This window comes from Pteropus medius, unplaced genomic scaffold (assembly GCF_902729225.1).
Source record: "Pteropus medius unplaced genomic scaffold, Ma_sr-lr_union100, whole genome shotgun sequence".
In the NCBI taxonomy this organism is placed as follows: Eukaryota; Metazoa; Chordata; class Mammalia; order Chiroptera; family Pteropodidae; genus Pteropus; species Pteropus medius.
In genome coordinates, this window is record NW_024342473.1 from 7641454 (window position 1) to 7657513 (window position 16060).

At 36.7% G+C, this 16060-nt stretch overlaps 1 protein-coding gene and 1 long non-coding RNA gene across 4 annotated transcripts in view; one reads left to right on the forward strand and one right to left on the reverse strand.

Moving 5' to 3' along the window:
* Positions 1–5245, forward strand: part of FERMT2 (FERM domain containing kindlin 2) — a 60795-nt gene extending 55550 nt beyond the window's left edge. For 2 of the 3 annotated variants that reach the window (XM_039865104.1, XM_039865103.1), the window contains exons 13-16: positions 1824–1844; positions 2432–2556; positions 2875–3016; positions 3968–5245. In XM_039865104.1, coding sequence (XP_039721038.1) covers positions 1824–1844; positions 2432–2556; positions 2875–3016; positions 3968–4141 — 462 coding nt within the window. In that variant the 3' untranslated portion in view covers positions 4142–5245. The remainder of the gene's footprint in view (positions 1–1823; positions 1845–2431; positions 2557–2874; positions 3017–3967) is intronic. The other variant, XM_039865105.1, reaches the window with a different exon arrangement.
* LOC120604421 (uncharacterized) overlaps positions 1–16060 on the reverse strand; it is a 65373-nt gene that overhangs the window by 6853 nt on the left and 42460 nt on the right. The window lies entirely within an intron of this gene.

Below are 16060 nucleotides of genomic sequence, written 5' to 3' on the forward strand. Positions count from 1 at the left end.
CATGCCATAAAAGGAAAAGGCTTCAGTTTGGGGGGCGGGGGGGGCGGTGTGTGAAGATGTTTAAAATAAATATTTTATTTTTATCTAGTTTCATTTTCATCTTTCAGGGATAATTTAAAAACATTACTGAAGTAAAGGCCCAGTGAAATACCCAGAACACTTAGTAATACTTAACTTTAAATATAATGCTTATCATATGGGTCTGAAATCACTTAAGTAGAAATTAGAAATGTTCAGAAGTTTTAATCACCAAGCATTTGTCTTTTAAGTTTCTGAGGTTTTTTGAGCTACATGGAAACTGTTTATCCCACAGTCCTGCAGTGTGGGAGTAGTAAGGAATGGAGGAGACGCTACCCTCGGGAGCGTTATGGAATGTAGATTGTAAGTTAAAAAGAAAAAGTAAATCAAATACTAAATTTTTTAAATTCTTAGTTATTTCATTGAAAATTATTTGTAAAGAAACTTTCTGAGAGTAGATTCATTTGCCTTCAAAGGCAATGAATAAATTCAAATCTCAGCAGTCTTATTTCACTATCAGGTATAAGGAAAAAAGATCTTAGAGTATAATTATGAAAATGGTCAAATGTTGGTTTAGCTCTCAAAGATACAGGTACTGTGTTCTCAGATCCTTTAAAATGATAGTTCTCACTTTAGAAAGTTCTCAACTAGATTGTCAACTGAACAGTCTCTTAAGGACAAATACTGGCAAGATGGCAGTATATGTGTGGTCCCAGGTTAAGGATCCTTCTAGCCTTGTCTTCCACTTTGGCATCTTTTCAAATGCATATTCTTTTTTAATCCTCCTTTCCCTAACTAGACTTATAGGTTGTTCCTAGAAGGTGGAGACCATGCAGTGCCCTAACACCATTATAGTAAGTGCTGATAGGCAGACATTTAGTTGCTGTTGTGTGTCAGGTGCTGTACTAGTCATTGAACATAGTACTTCAATGATTGTTAACCTGTATAATCCAGTGGCATTCAAAGGTCAGGAAGATGTGCAGGCATGGGGTCATTCATCTCTACCAGAGCATAAGCACATTGTTTTTCTTTGGGTCCTTCAGTACAGCCTTTGTTATATTTAATCTTTAATTCCCCAAAGCTCCATATTTATTAAAATTGCTTTGGATATTTTCACATGAATATGACTCCCAAACTTGATTTTTACATTCTAAAGAAAAGTCGTTCTACATTTTATCCATGTTAATCCAAATTGAAATGGACTGATAAGTTTATAGCCACCATTCCTAGTGTAGAGTATGGCATCTCTTTATTTTCCCTTCCAGGAAAAAGGATGCAAAAAGCAGATGGTAATTGGGAGGTTTGCTTTCCTTGTGTTCATGAAGAAACAGTATGGTCACTGCACTTATTTTATGCCTTCAACTTATTTCTGAAAAGCAGTGCATGGATCATATTCTGACTCAATCTGAGACATTGGTCTTTGAGTATTAATTTTGATTTTGTTACTAAAATAATTAGCTTTACCCTAACCAGTAGGAACTGGTACGTGGGGGAGAAAGGGGTATTCTTTTAATTTTCTCCCTATAAATTTCTACCCTTAATTTTAGTAACACTTAACAATCTAAAATAATGTGGAGTGTTTTCTCAGTATTTTAAATGGAAAGTAATCACTGCTTCCTCATTTTCATTTTCATGCTTGCATTACTTTGCTTGGTTTCCACCTAAAGTAATTTTTTGCATGGTTTTGGCTGGAATTTTGGTTTGCAGGTTACCGCAACTTTTTCTTTGCTTCATTGCCATTTTTTCTGATTGCCTTTTTTTTTTCTTTCTGCCTCCTTTTTCTTTCCTCGCATTGCCATCTACAGCCAGGCTATATAAGAGATTTGGTAAGTTCTCCATATTTACCAAAAAAGAAAGAAAATAAAAAATATTTAAAGCCCTAGCCACAATCTCCTCTCATGGATTAATTTCCTCCCACTCCTGTGGGAGTAGTCATCCCAAAGTGAGTATAGTATAAATTAAAATTTAACCTAATGATCTCTTTAGAGAAATTTTAAAAATATTATGGTAATATTTCTGCTGGAAACTTGTATTTTAGGTACTCATTCTGATCATCTATCTTGTTGCTAAAGTTAAAATTTACCATGTATGTATGGATTAGAACAATGCTGTTTTATAATAGCATGATTATATATGTTTGTACTTGGAATGTGTTAAGAGTGGCAGTTATGTATTCCTAATAGTACTTTGTTTCTTGACATATGGAAACTGAAATTAAGAAGAAATATATCAGTTTATTTTGAAAAGTTATTATGTTACTACAGTTTCCAAATGTAGCTTCAGATATCTTCTAACTCTTGCAACGTATGATTTTTGGGGTGGGACACCTAATTCAGTTCTCTGATCTTTTTGTCTTGATTCTACCATGAACAAATAATATGTAATGGTAAAGGTGATATTTAATCATATTTAGATAACAGCAAGAATCTTGGAGGCCCATCAGAACGTCGCTCAGATGAGTCTAATTGAAGCCAAGATGAGATTTATTCAAGCTTGGCAGTCCTTACCAGAATTCGGCATCACACACTTTATTGCAAGGTCAGTGGTTCTACAAACATCTATGTGTAAACCTTAATCCGTGCCTTTTTACTTAATCAAGTTAATATATTAGAAAGTAAACATTTAAAGCTACCTACTGAGACCCATTAATCTGTTTTACAGTAAAATTTAAAGAATGTTGGAATATATTTTCTATACTTGTAATTTTTATATTAAAAATTCAAAATGATTACACTTGTTTTTATTTGTATTAACTAACACTTTTTTTTTTTTACAGTTAAAGAGCACATAGCTTGAAAAAAATAGCCCCCCCGACATGTTTTTAAACATTTATTTACTGTGTTTTCAATGCTATAGGTTCCAAGGGGGCAAAAAAGAAGAACTTATTGGAATCGCATACAACAGACTGATTAGGATGGATGCCAGCACAGGAGACGCAATCAAAACATGGCGTTTCAGTAACATGAAACAGTGGAATGTAAACTGGGAAATAAAAATGGTAAGCTATAACAGTATTACTTGCATACTGCTAAAAATTACTAAGTTAAGAATAAAAAGGCCTATAAATTCTGAAGATTAGTTGTACTATTTCCTCTTAAAGTATAAAACATGGTTAGTCATTTCTCACTTAAATTTGCCTATTTCATAACTAGTTCAGTTATTAAAATTCTAAGAAAAAATGATCTATTTAGAATATTGCCATATCTTTTTTAAGGTTGTCTTTCGATAATGTATAAGTCTTTCCCACTCAAATAGCAGCTAGTGTTCACTGAATGTCTACTTTGTGCCAGGTCTGATACTAAATGTTTTATATGGGTACCCTATTTCTAAACCTCACTACTGCCTTGGGAGGTAGGTGGATTATCCCTACTTTACAAATGAGGACACTAAAATTTAGAGGCATGAAGGCTATCACTGTCTGTGACCACACAGAGTAACCATGTAAATTGAGATGCTGGGGGCTGTAAAACCTGGCACATCTACCGCTATATATATCATGCTGCCCCTAGTCTTGGAGTACATGTAAGTCATTTGTTTTAAGATCACTATGTTTGTAGCATCAGTTTCTGTTACTTTATAGAATCTTGTATTTCCGAAATATTTTAACATGATACCTAAAGGTTAAGTATCTAAGTAAATATTAAACACAGGAAGTAGGTTTTCTCCCAGGACTTGAAGAGAGACATTCTTATTAATCGAATCACCAGAGACTATTTGGGAACTTAATGACCTAAACCCCTTGTCTTCCTTTTCAGAACATAAAAACTGAAAAGGACTGGGGGAAGGGCTGGTAACCTTTACTTATTCTTTTGGACTTGAAAGCAGTATTAGTTTAGGATTAAAAAAATATTTGAAGATCGATAGGCTAAATAGCATAATAGCTTTGCTTGGATGCACCCATCTGGATCCAGGCTTTACTGGTCCTTACAGTTCTTTGTCTTTGTTCCAGGTCACTGTAGAGTTTGCAGATGAAGTACGATTGTCCTTCATTTGTACTGAAGTAGATTGCAAAGTGGTTCATGAATTCATTGGTGGCTACATATTTCTCTCAACACGTGCGAAAGACCAAAATGAGAGTTTAGATGAAGAGATGTTCTACAAACTTACCAGTGGTTGGGTGTGAATAGAAATATTGTATAATAAAACTCCATGGCCATAACAATATTTAACTTTAAAAGCTGTTTGTTATATGCTGCTTAATAAAGTAAGCTTGAAATTTATCATTTTATCATGAAAACTTATTTGCCTTACCAGATCAGTTAATAATGTGCACTAACAAGCACGACGACTATTAATCTGCTATCATGATATAATATATGAACTTGAAAATGGCGCACATTCCTTAGAGCCATGAATTAAAAACTGAAGTAGTGGGCAAGTCAGGAACAAAACATCACTGATTTCAGCTAGCAAAACTCTTAAGAAACTCAAGCCATCTACTTTAAAGCTATCCAGGGCTTAAACTATATGAAGTCTGTTTATCATGTTTAATGCATGTGTTTTAATGTATGTTTAATTTGACCTCACGTTTTTAAAAATATCCTACTCTGGTAGCCATTTGAAACATCCCCCCACCCACCAAAAAAAAAAAAAAAAAAAAGATAAATTAGACCTGCAAAAGATGCCTGATGTTCAATAATGTCATTGTTTGACCTTGAAGGAAAATGCTCTTAGTCCGTTGTGCTTGATTTGTTTTTGTCTTTGAATAAGCATGTATGTATATTGTCTTGTGTTTATATTTTTACACCATATTGTATTACAACACTTAGTATTCACCAGCATATTCACTGTCTGCCTAAAATATGCAACGTTTGCATTATAATATGAAGTAAAGGTCTATGAAGTATGCATTTTGTGTAACTAATGTACAAACAAATTTTATAAAATTGTACAGTTTTTTTAAAAATACAACTAGCAAATGGCTTAGATGTAGCATCTTTACATTAAATGCTTTTAAAAATATAATTGATGTGCAGTTTTAATATCAGCTAAATTAAGAATGACTTCATTATAGTGATTTGCCACAGTGTCCTTAACTCTAATGCCTAGACTGGCCGTGTTCTAGTCTCTTGCGCTGTTACAATCTGCATTGGTGCTAGTCAAAAATTCCTAGCTCACAGAGCCCGAAAGGGTGCCAGGGAGGGGCGGATTACCAGTGTTGTCCAATAATCCATGATTCAAAGACTGTATAAATGCATTTTATTTTAAATAAAAGCAAAATCTTTTATTTAATGTTTCTTTCTATACTTATTGTTTTTATGGTTTACATAGTAATAACTTTATAGAAATGAACTTTTGCCTTTGAGAAATGCTTTGCCTACATATCGCGTTGCAAGAACAATTTGCTAGTATTTCAAAGTGTTACCAGATAGAAACTTAGTCTCTAAGACAGTCTTCCACTTAAATTGAGAACTCTTCACTTTTCCTACCATTTAGGAATGAACAGTATAACACTTAAATGTTAGAAATGTAGTTATAAACAAAAACATGACAACTGAGCAGATATTACTAACTTGGGCAGAATCTGTTTTAAACAGCACAACACATGTTAATGTCCTCCCTGGACTTTCTCCTTTACCTGTTGCATTTAATCAGGCCAAGTCTTTTTTCCTCTTGAAAGCTGTGTCTTTCTCTTTGCTATCACCATCACCTAAACTTGGGTCTTTGTCCTGGGCCTGCCATGATGCAGCTGCCTCTTAAAGCAAATCTCGGATCACATTCTCCATGGCTTTTCTTTGAGGTCAAAGGCCAAGTCATAACAGGCCTCGCTCCAAAATTTAAGAGCTTTCCATTAAAAATTAAAGTTTAAAGTAATAGAGTCCCTTTCCTCATCCTAGGGACAGGTTACCAATTTGTAATGTCACTTGCTAAAAGCCCTAAAATATACTTGGACTGTGGCATACCCAAGTCCTTTACAGTCCCACAGTCTCCCCACAAGTGAGAATAGCCTCTGCTGATTTCTCTGCCTCTGGTTCGCCCCACTGCCCTCCCCTCAATTTTGAGATTAATTCAGCCGCAGCACAGCACCAGCTGTATTTCAGCTCTATGACTCCTGGTTGCCTACAGAATAAATGCCAAAGTCCCTAGTCAAGTGCTCAGAGGTCTTCTGTGGTCTGTTTCCAGCTTCCATTTTCATCCTTATCTCCCAGGAGTCTGCATTCCAGTCTTACTGGACAGATCACATTCTCCAGACGCACTTTGCACTTGCCCATCTCCACGGCATTCCTCAAACCTCGGATGTCTTCATCTCCAAGCCTTCTTCCAGTCTCCACCTGACCAAATGTCATCTTTCTAGTATTTTAGAAATTTTAGAAAGCTCAAGTGTCCTTTCCTCCACAAATACTTCCAAGTTTCCTTGCAGCCCCAAATTTCTCTTACTCCTTCGAACTACCATTGAATTTGATCCTTTTATGATTCAGTATATATTATTGTCCCTAATAAATTATTAGTTCCTTGAGGAGTGGGTCTGAACCTCACGGTTTCTGCCTAGGGTCAGTTAACATGTATTTGTTTATTGAATATAATGATGGTTATTTTGGAAATCAAGGAATTATTACAACTTAGAATTTTTACAGCCTCAGCACAGTTTAACAGAAGAAACAAATATATTTTTTGCACACCAGCTATGCATTATAAGTTTTGCTAAGTGCTTTCACATATTTAGTTCTTCTAAAGAGTCATACAATCTAGCCTTATTTTATAGGTGAGGCTCAGAAGAGGCCAACTGACCTGTTTACAGTCACACAGCTGTATTTAGTGCCAATTCCAATCTCCCTACCCAGTAATACTAAAACAGATCATTCCTCAAAGAAATTAAAAATAGAACTATCCTATAACCCAGCAATTCCACTCCTGGGTATTTATCTGAAGAAATCCAAAACACTAATTCAAAAAGATACATGCACCCCTATGTTCACTGCAGCATTATTTATAAGAGCCAACCTATGGAAGCAAGTGTCCATTGATAAATGTATGGATAAAGATGTGGCACACACATACAATGGAGTATCAGCCGTAAAAAATGAAATCTTGCTTTGCAAGAACATGGATGGACCCGGAGAGTATTATGCTAATTGAAATAAGAGAAAGATCTATCATATGATTTCACTTATATGTGGAATCTAAAAAACGAGCAAAACAGAGACAAACCCATAGATACAGAGAACTGATAGTCGCCAGATGGGAAGGGGGTTTGGGGCCTGGGTAAAGAAGGTGAAGGGATTAAGGAGTAGAAATTGGCAGTTACAAAATGGTCACGGGAATGTAAAGTACAGCACAGGGAATACAGTCAATGTAATATGTCAAGTGAGTACTAGACTTATGGGGGGATCACTTCATAAGTTATATAAATATCTAATCACTATGTAGTATACCTGAAACCAAAAAAATATTGTATGTCGACTGTAACTGAAAAACCAAAAACAAAAACAACCTCGTGAATTCTGAGGAACCCTGTTGGTAGTGGTCTCTCTATAGAGACATTGATTCTCAAAAAGAACACAAGCCCAGGTCTTCAGAGGCATAGTTTCAGGTTTCTGCTCTGTGTGATACAGTTTCATGTGGACCAATTACACTTACTTTCTACTGTTTCTCCTTAAATCATCAGGTTAGACACCTGCTGGAAACCCCTGAAGTAGTTAATCAGTAATCTTAACTTGGTACAAATTATTTTTTACCCAACCTTGAACTTCAAAAGTCAGGGACCAAGAGACACGAACTTTTTTTCCAGCTTTACTGAGGTATAGTTGACAAAACTAGCATATTTAAAGCATACATGGTGGTGATTTGATACATATTATGAAAGGATTCCTGTCATCTAGTTAACATCCATCACCCTAGAGATGTGAATTTTGTAGAAGGAAAGCCACTTGCAGTTCTTGACCTCTTACACAGGCCAAAAAGCAACAATGTGGCAAATTATACTTTTTTCATTTTATATACTATAGTTTTTGTTCTGTTGTTCTTATGTCTTATTAAGGTGCTTTTAATTAATTATCAGTGTTGAAGTGGGATCAGACCAACCTGGGTTCCTGAATCTTAATTTAGATGGAGAAATACCACACGGAGTCCTATAAAATGTCTGAAGTACACAACACTCCCTATATTGAATATAGTAGTTTCCCAGGGAAATGTTAGGGTTTTTTTTAACTCAGAACTTTTTTTTTTCATCCTCTGGAATGCAACCCTATCCTATGCCTTTCATAGCTATTTCTACCCTCCATAAGTTTGACAAGGGCTGCTGCTGTTTTTAGACTAATTACTTAAAACATTGTAACAGTTTCACCACTTCAATAATTCAAAAAATAAGAGAACAGGGCTTTCTGAAATCCATCCCTTTGTGACATAATATAATCAGTGATATTGAATGCTTCTCTTAAAAGCGTAACCCTTTATAGTTGCCATCTAAGCTCCGCTTTATTCTAAAAACGTAGATGCTGGTGAGAAAAAATCCTGCCACCCCCAATAACTTTTCTGTAGCTATTATAGTCATTCTTTTTTGTAGTTCAGTGGTTGTGAAGATAGGCAAGGATGAGCTGACTTGCTATATGGGTGTAGACCTACTAAGACATGGTACAATAAGTTGACCCAATTCTTATTCTGCTGATAAAGTTCTTTTTACTGAAAGCTCTGTGCTCTTTAACAAATTAACTGGTCTTTATCCGTTTGAACTGCTTTGGTTTGGCAGCACAAGAAATGGGGGAGGTAGTAGAAAGAGTGACAGGAAATGGGAAATTTTCAATTTGGGTAAGAGGAATGAAATTCTCAGAGTGGATAACAGAGCCACCCAGAACAGGAAACAGAGTAGTAAGAAAAAACCCTTATCTGGTGACCTTATTTCCCACTGCTGATTCCTCTCTTGCTTTCTCCGCTTTATTTAATAAACAATACAAAGTTTCCCAGGCTGAATGTGTACATTAAAATTCTCTATTCCCTTAGTAAACAGTTACCAGCACACACACACACACCCACCCCTAGTTGAGCTTCCCTTTTGATATTTATACATGAGCCTGCATATTACTAAAAATTACAAGCACTTAAAATAATTTGAGACCATTGTTTCATGAGATCTAATTATAGTGTCATGTGGCTTCATTGGCCAAACATTATCTGTATTACTGCTCAGGCAAGTGGTCCAAGTTCAATGTTAATTAAATTTATGATGAAAACAGCACAACCAACCAAACAAGTTTAACATCTGTATTAATATGGTTTGTAGATATTGCATGATAAAGAAGACTTTATGAACCTAAATTCTCAAATCTAAATTTTGCAAACTTCATGTTCAAATAAAAATCAAGTAAACATATTTACTCTCAGGTTTACTGATCAGAATATTTCAATCTTGTTTCTATCTCCTTACCTAATTATAAATTCAATTACTATTAGAAGCAACATTTAGAAAACGGCATTTCTTCTATTCCAGACTAGCAAAGGGCCAACAATAGCCAAAACAGGCCTAAAGAACAACAGGTGAGGGCACTAGACTTACCAGGTAGCAAGAAGTCATAGAAAACTATATAGAAAGTGTAGTGTTGGCACAGAGAGAAATCAAATAACCAGAGTCCAAACAGACTCCAGAAAAAACACAACATGTATGAGAACTTGATGATCTCTGAGAGCCGGCCTTGCAGATCAGCATGAAGCAGAGACATCCCAGTGAATGGTGCTGGTGGTTATCTTTATGAAACAGGAATTTGGACCACTACCTCATGTATGTATGTGGTAGTCCAAATCGATTCCAAATGGACTGAAGACTTAGGTGTGAAAGGCAAAACTAAAACTTTTAAAAGATGACAGAAGAGCATTTATATGACATTGAGGAAAGATTTTGTGTATTAAGACAAAACATACAAGGCAATCGCATTCGAATGAGAACTATAAATAAAAGTATAAAGAGGCAAATTAAATTTGGAGAAGATATTTGCAACGCATAATGATGGACAAAGGATTAGCATCTAGAATATAAATACACACACAGGCTGAACTGATCAGACCAAAAGAAAAATGGACAAAACTCTGGGATTGGGTACTTCACAAAAGAGGAAGACCGAATGGCCAAAATATCTACAAAAATCTGTTTAACTCCACTACTATTCTAGAAAATGAGAGGCAAAAAATTTTTGAATACAATTACAGTTTCACAACTAGTATATTAGTAAAATTTCCAAAGTCTGACAGTATCAGGTATTACTAGGATGTGGGCACATTGGGATACTTATTGTTGGTGGAAATATAAATCGAAACAAAGCACTTCAGAAACACTGACATCGTCCAGCAAAATTAAAGATGCATCTTGCAACCCAGCAGCTCCACTCCTAGGGTATGTATATTCCGTGGAGAAACTTGCATGTGCATACAGGGGACACACACAGGACTATGCATAGCAAAACTACTTATAATAGCAAAAAAACTGGAAACAATCAAATGTCCATCACAGTAGAATGGATAAATTATAATATACCCATAAAATGGAATAAAATAGCAGTGAATAAATTCCAGTAAACAAAATGAATGAATTGCAATCTAATGCTGAACCAAAAATTTACCTGTAGAACACAGTATGATTAAAGTTTTTAAATGTGCAAGATTTATAAACATTAAAAAAATAGAAGTGGCAAATGTTTTCTATTGTAAATGTTGCATTTCTAAAAGAAGATTGTTGGTGATTCTAAAGTCTGGTATGAAATAGTGTGACGCTGAAAGTCACTGTGGCTTAATGGAAGTGAGTGAGTCTTGCTCTTGACAGCTGCCACTCTGCTCTTCTGTTAATATGTGCTTTATTGGATCTGGATTAGATCAGCTCAAGAGTCTGGCTCCTGCTGTCAAATGAATCACTAATTGGTTGACTGTTTGGCTGCCCTGGTTTAAGAATGAAGTTTGTGAGCCCAGGAACAGAGGTTCAGTCCCCTTGTGGTCCAGTTGGCTTTGCACTGTTTCATGCTCTCAGGCTGCACCTATAAATGTGGAGGGTTAGTCACAAGAGGGACTGGACAAGATAAGAACAGATCTATCAGCTCAATTGAAAAATCAACTTTAAGCTCAAGGTTCCAGTCAGTATACAAATCACAGCACTGTTATTTATAAGCACTTGTGAAGATGTCGACCCAAATCTTATTAAACCATATAAGTCATAGCAGAAGAATCACGGAACTTACTTGACACCTACTCCTGCCGCTTGGATTAGTATCGAAAGTGTTCTTGCAGTTTAGATCCAGCCTTCTATATATAGCTGCTGATTTTATGAGACACGAATTCTGAACAAGATATTGATTCTCAAGAAATTAGGCTTTCATGATTTGAAAGTGTTTTATAAATGTATGAACATGAAGCCAACAGGGGAGGAAAGGTAGGTAAAAACTACTGCTATATAGCACAACAATCTTGAAAATACCAAGAATATTTTGGTTTGTTTTAAAAATGTTCCTGTTTCATACAGAAAGCATCAGAGTAAGGAATGACTGCAGGTAAGTAAAGCAGAAAGCTTTAAAAAAAAAATTGATCAGTGTAAAACTAGGTCAGTGTAGCTTCAGAGAGAATGGAAAAGACACACAGGGTCATGAACTAAACAAAATATGCATATAAAATTTTCTTGTAAGGGTATACAGTTGACCCTTGAACAACGTGGGGGTTAGAGGCGCCAACCTGCTGCGCAATTGAAAATTCACATATAACTTTTGACTCCCCAAAAACTTAACTACCAGTTGTCCCTCGGTATCTGCAGGAAATTGGTTCCAGGACCCCACCGTGGAAAACAAAATCCGAGGATGCTCAAGTCCCTTATATAAATGGCTTAGATCAATGCATACACGCAGCCCTCTTGCATCCATGGATTCAGCTAACCGCGAATTGAAAACAGTAATTTTGATCTGCAGTTGGTTGACTCCTTGGATGCAAAACCCAGGTATACAAAGGGCCAACTGTATGTATATTGGAAAAAATCCACTTATAAGTAGACCCATTAGTTCAAACCTGTGTTGTTCAAGGGTCAACTGGTTTTTGAAAAGCTACCACTTTAATAGTGGGTGACAATAAAAGTTCTTCTGTACCAAAGATGGGGAAAAGGAAGCTAGCTCATCAATAATATCCTCAACAGAGAAGAAACTGAATTAACAGGAGCAAAGAATAGCCAGCAAATAGGAGACTACTGTTGAGGTCCTCTTTGTCACTCAGGCTTGATCTTTATTTCTAAACCTTGAACTCAAGAAATAATTTTGTGTAATCTGCCAATATATCTTCATGGAAAGTTTAGAAATTCTTTAGTTTCAAGTGTTTCTCAAAAGAGGCCCAACTGTCTTGTTCTAAAGATGTTATGTTTCTTTCTGACCGGGTTTTAGTCTCATTTCAGTGCTCCAAGTACTTGCCGTCTGGCAGTAGTTTAGAAACTCCCTTTTGCTTTCTCATAAATGTTGCTGAAAGCAAGCACGTAACGAAGAGTAAATGCCTTCCACTTATTTTTAGCAGGAAGCTGGAACTGAGATCCTCGCGATGCCCTCTCCAGACCTTGGGGAACTGTAGCTAGAGGCCTACACTGTGAACCTGACTCCTTTCACATGCCCAGGATTCTTCCTATAAAGATCTTTAAAGAGGCAACTGGACAGATGTTTTCTTTAATCTTCACTGGTTAAGACAAATCTGTGGAATGTAGAACTTCTAGAGTGGTGGGGGTTTTTTTTGTTTTTATTTTTTAGGCAAACAACATGAATGATCAATGTTTCCTCCAGTCCTCAGAACTGCTTGAGATCAAACTATGTGGATCTCTAAACAAAAATGATTTCTAAGCCTATGAGACTTGATTCTAAACCTTACCCTTGATTTATATTCTGAGAAATTGCGCTAAGAAGCTGTGTTCCATAAAAGCCTGGGGCATAGTCTTTTGCAATCTGTTAGGCAATTATTTTTTCAAAAGAGGGGGGTATAATAACTTTTGGTACATAATTAATTGAGTTCTAACTCTAAGTAAGAGTTCACAAATCACTGGAGGCCAGTCAGCTCATTTTGTTCCAAGAGATCTATAAATTCAGGTGCATTCCTCATGAGGCAAGTAAAGCTACATGGCTGATACTTTCTTTTGAGAAAGGGAATTAACTTTTCTTGGAGGTTCCTGAAGCTGAAGATGGAGAAGTAGAAAGCAATGAGCTATTATCTTTTCAATAAATTCTAATTTGTTTAAGTGCCAGAGGAAGAGAATACTATATCAAGTGATACAGGGCCCAGAAATGAAAAGATAATCATGGAAGACAGTACATGAGAATTTTGATACATGTCACAAGGCCATTTATGACTAAGTACCAAGTGAGCGATTGAAGGTGATAAGTGCTCATGAGTCAGAGAACGCTGGGGGCCAGAGCAACCCAGGAAAACTGCGTGACCATGGGGACACTAGCAGGGCTGTGAAGGATGTGGAGAGAAGTCCAGCGAGGAGGAAATGAAGGCAGGAGGGCTGGGAGCAAAGTTCCAGGTCAGTGAGAAGATCCCAGTCCTAGCACGAGGAAATGGTGGGTGCTCAATAAATATCTGTGAAAACCTAAAAGAGGGATTTTTTTAGAAACAAGAAAGTGATTAAAATACTCAGGGAAATTACATGGAGTCATATGGTATGCATTTGAGTTATTCGAACAAAGCTAAAATTAGCCAACTATATCAGAAGTACAGATGGGGAAAACAGAACACGAGGGAGACAAACCATTAAAAATCATCCTGAGGAAACATGGAAAATAATGTGCACGTGTGAAGAACCATCCGTTATATCCTTAATTAGTATAAATGCCTGTATTTTTAAAAAGCTGCAGAGGAACAAAGATGAGAAAGGTGCTACAAAAGTACAAGATAAAGGAGCGGAGCACATCGAAGCTTCCAAAACACAAGATGTCATGGAGAAGACCCGCGAGGAAGGCCAACTTCCATTTTAAAGGCTGCTCTTTACATTTTAGAATCCGGAGGGAAATGAGCTGGAAACAGACATGAGCTTGTGAGCACATCCTGGGGTGGGGGGGGGGGGGGTGGGTGGAAAGGAAGGAGAAATCACAGCCATCTAGCAAAAGAGCTGAGGCGTGGGAACCTCTCTGTGACCCGGTATGTGGTGTACGGAGAACTTCGACCCTGAGCAGATGTCCTAAATCTGCTTTCTTAAAGCGAAATATGTTGTAGTGCTCAGAGAAACTTCCGTGAAGGAATTTGAAAAGATCACCACCACAAAGAAGTCTTTAAAGACAGCTCTTTCTGGCAAATTCCATTTAGGTCCTCTAAAGAAAAAGGACACCAAAACCCAACACTAGGTAAAGCAAGAAAAGGAGACCAGCGGAGACCTTTTCACCGGACAGGGTCTGAGCTCACGGCATCTTGGACAGGCCCTCCCTGACAACCCTCGGTGTGTCCCCATAAGTGACTCATTATTTATTAAGTGTCTGTCTCTAGGCCTTAAAACTAAGAGGGTGATGCTCACCCCTACCTCCCCAGAGCCTAACTGGATGGGGCGCAGGGAAGTTACTCAAACTGTATTCCTTGAGCGAATGAGGGAAAGAATTCCAGCCATCAGAATGTGAAAACACGGAGATACAAGTTGCTAAAGGAAAAAAAACTCAAAACTATATTCCAGGCTTGAGATTGGTTATATACTTAGTTTTTTATTAGCCAGCTGGGGATTATTTATTTTGTTATTTTTAGGTCCAAAAATCTTAGGCTTCTTTCTTTACCACTGGCTGTTTTAAAGTTAGAAAACAGCCCATTTAAATATTGGCCCAAGCTAAACCTCCCAGAGAGAGAGACAGGTGCTCTTGAAAGAAAAAAGTTCAAATTCAAAAAGCAAACCAACAAGAAAAAAAAAAGATTTTGGGATTGTATGCATTATCCTTTTATGAGTTTTGTGTTACAAATCTGAAGACAGTCTCATGGAGATAAAGTTTAGGGGTTAATTCTCAAGTTAAGTGTCAAGTGGAAGGAAGAGTTCACTGCAATTACTTTTTCTAAGTTCTTCTCATCGTGACCCCATCATGTCAATTCTCCAAATATCAGAGACAGTCACGTTCAAATTAAACACAAAAGGATTTTTCAAAGCCAAATAATTTTTTTAAGTGATCTCTGCCACATTTTCCCTCCACTAAAAACAACTAACATTTATTGAGCAAGAATATGGCAAAGCATTTATATTTCATCTCACTTAAACCTCACAAAGCTGTATGAGGGACCTGAACTATGGAGAAATGAAGGAATTTTCTCAGAGCCACATAGTAAATAAATGCTTCCGAAGCTTGCTCTTAAACTACTGTATTCTATTCCATTAATATGGATAATTGGACATTGCCCAGGAAAAGTACAGCAACCACGGCAATACATGATCCTTCTAATCAATCCACTTTTTACATCTTATAAGCCCTTTTTAAAACTTTTTATTATGGAAGAAATTCAAACATACATAAAATAAATAGAACCCCAGGGACCATCACACAATTTTAATAATTACTAATATCTGGCCATTCTTGTATTCTTTTTACCTCTACCTACTCTTCACTCGATTATTATTTTTCTGCCGTTTTTTGAGGTAGAATATACATACACTGAAATTCACACATCTCAATGGTACAATCTGACATATGGACACATACATGTAATCCACAGTCCTCCTATGATTTGGAACATTTCCATCTCCCCCGATAGCGCTTCCACATCCCTTCCCAGTCATTCTTCCCCATCCTCAGAGGCAACCACTGTTATTGTGTTTTTCGGGGGTTTTTTTCCACCTTGGATTAGTTTTGCCTCTTCTAGAATTTCTATAAATGGAACCACTCAGAATGTCCTCTTGTGTCCTGCTGATTTGCTCAGCATGTTTTTGAGAGTTAGCCAATGTTGCTGTATGTACCAGTGATTCATTCCTTGTTTGAATACACCACAATTTGTCTCTCCATTTTCCCTGATGCACATCTGAGATGTTTCTATTCTGGAGCTATTATGAATAAAGCTACTGTAAACATTCTTGTACGAGCCTCTTTGAGAACATGTGTTTCACTACTCTTAGGAGTGGAATTTCTAAGTCAAAGGAATTTCT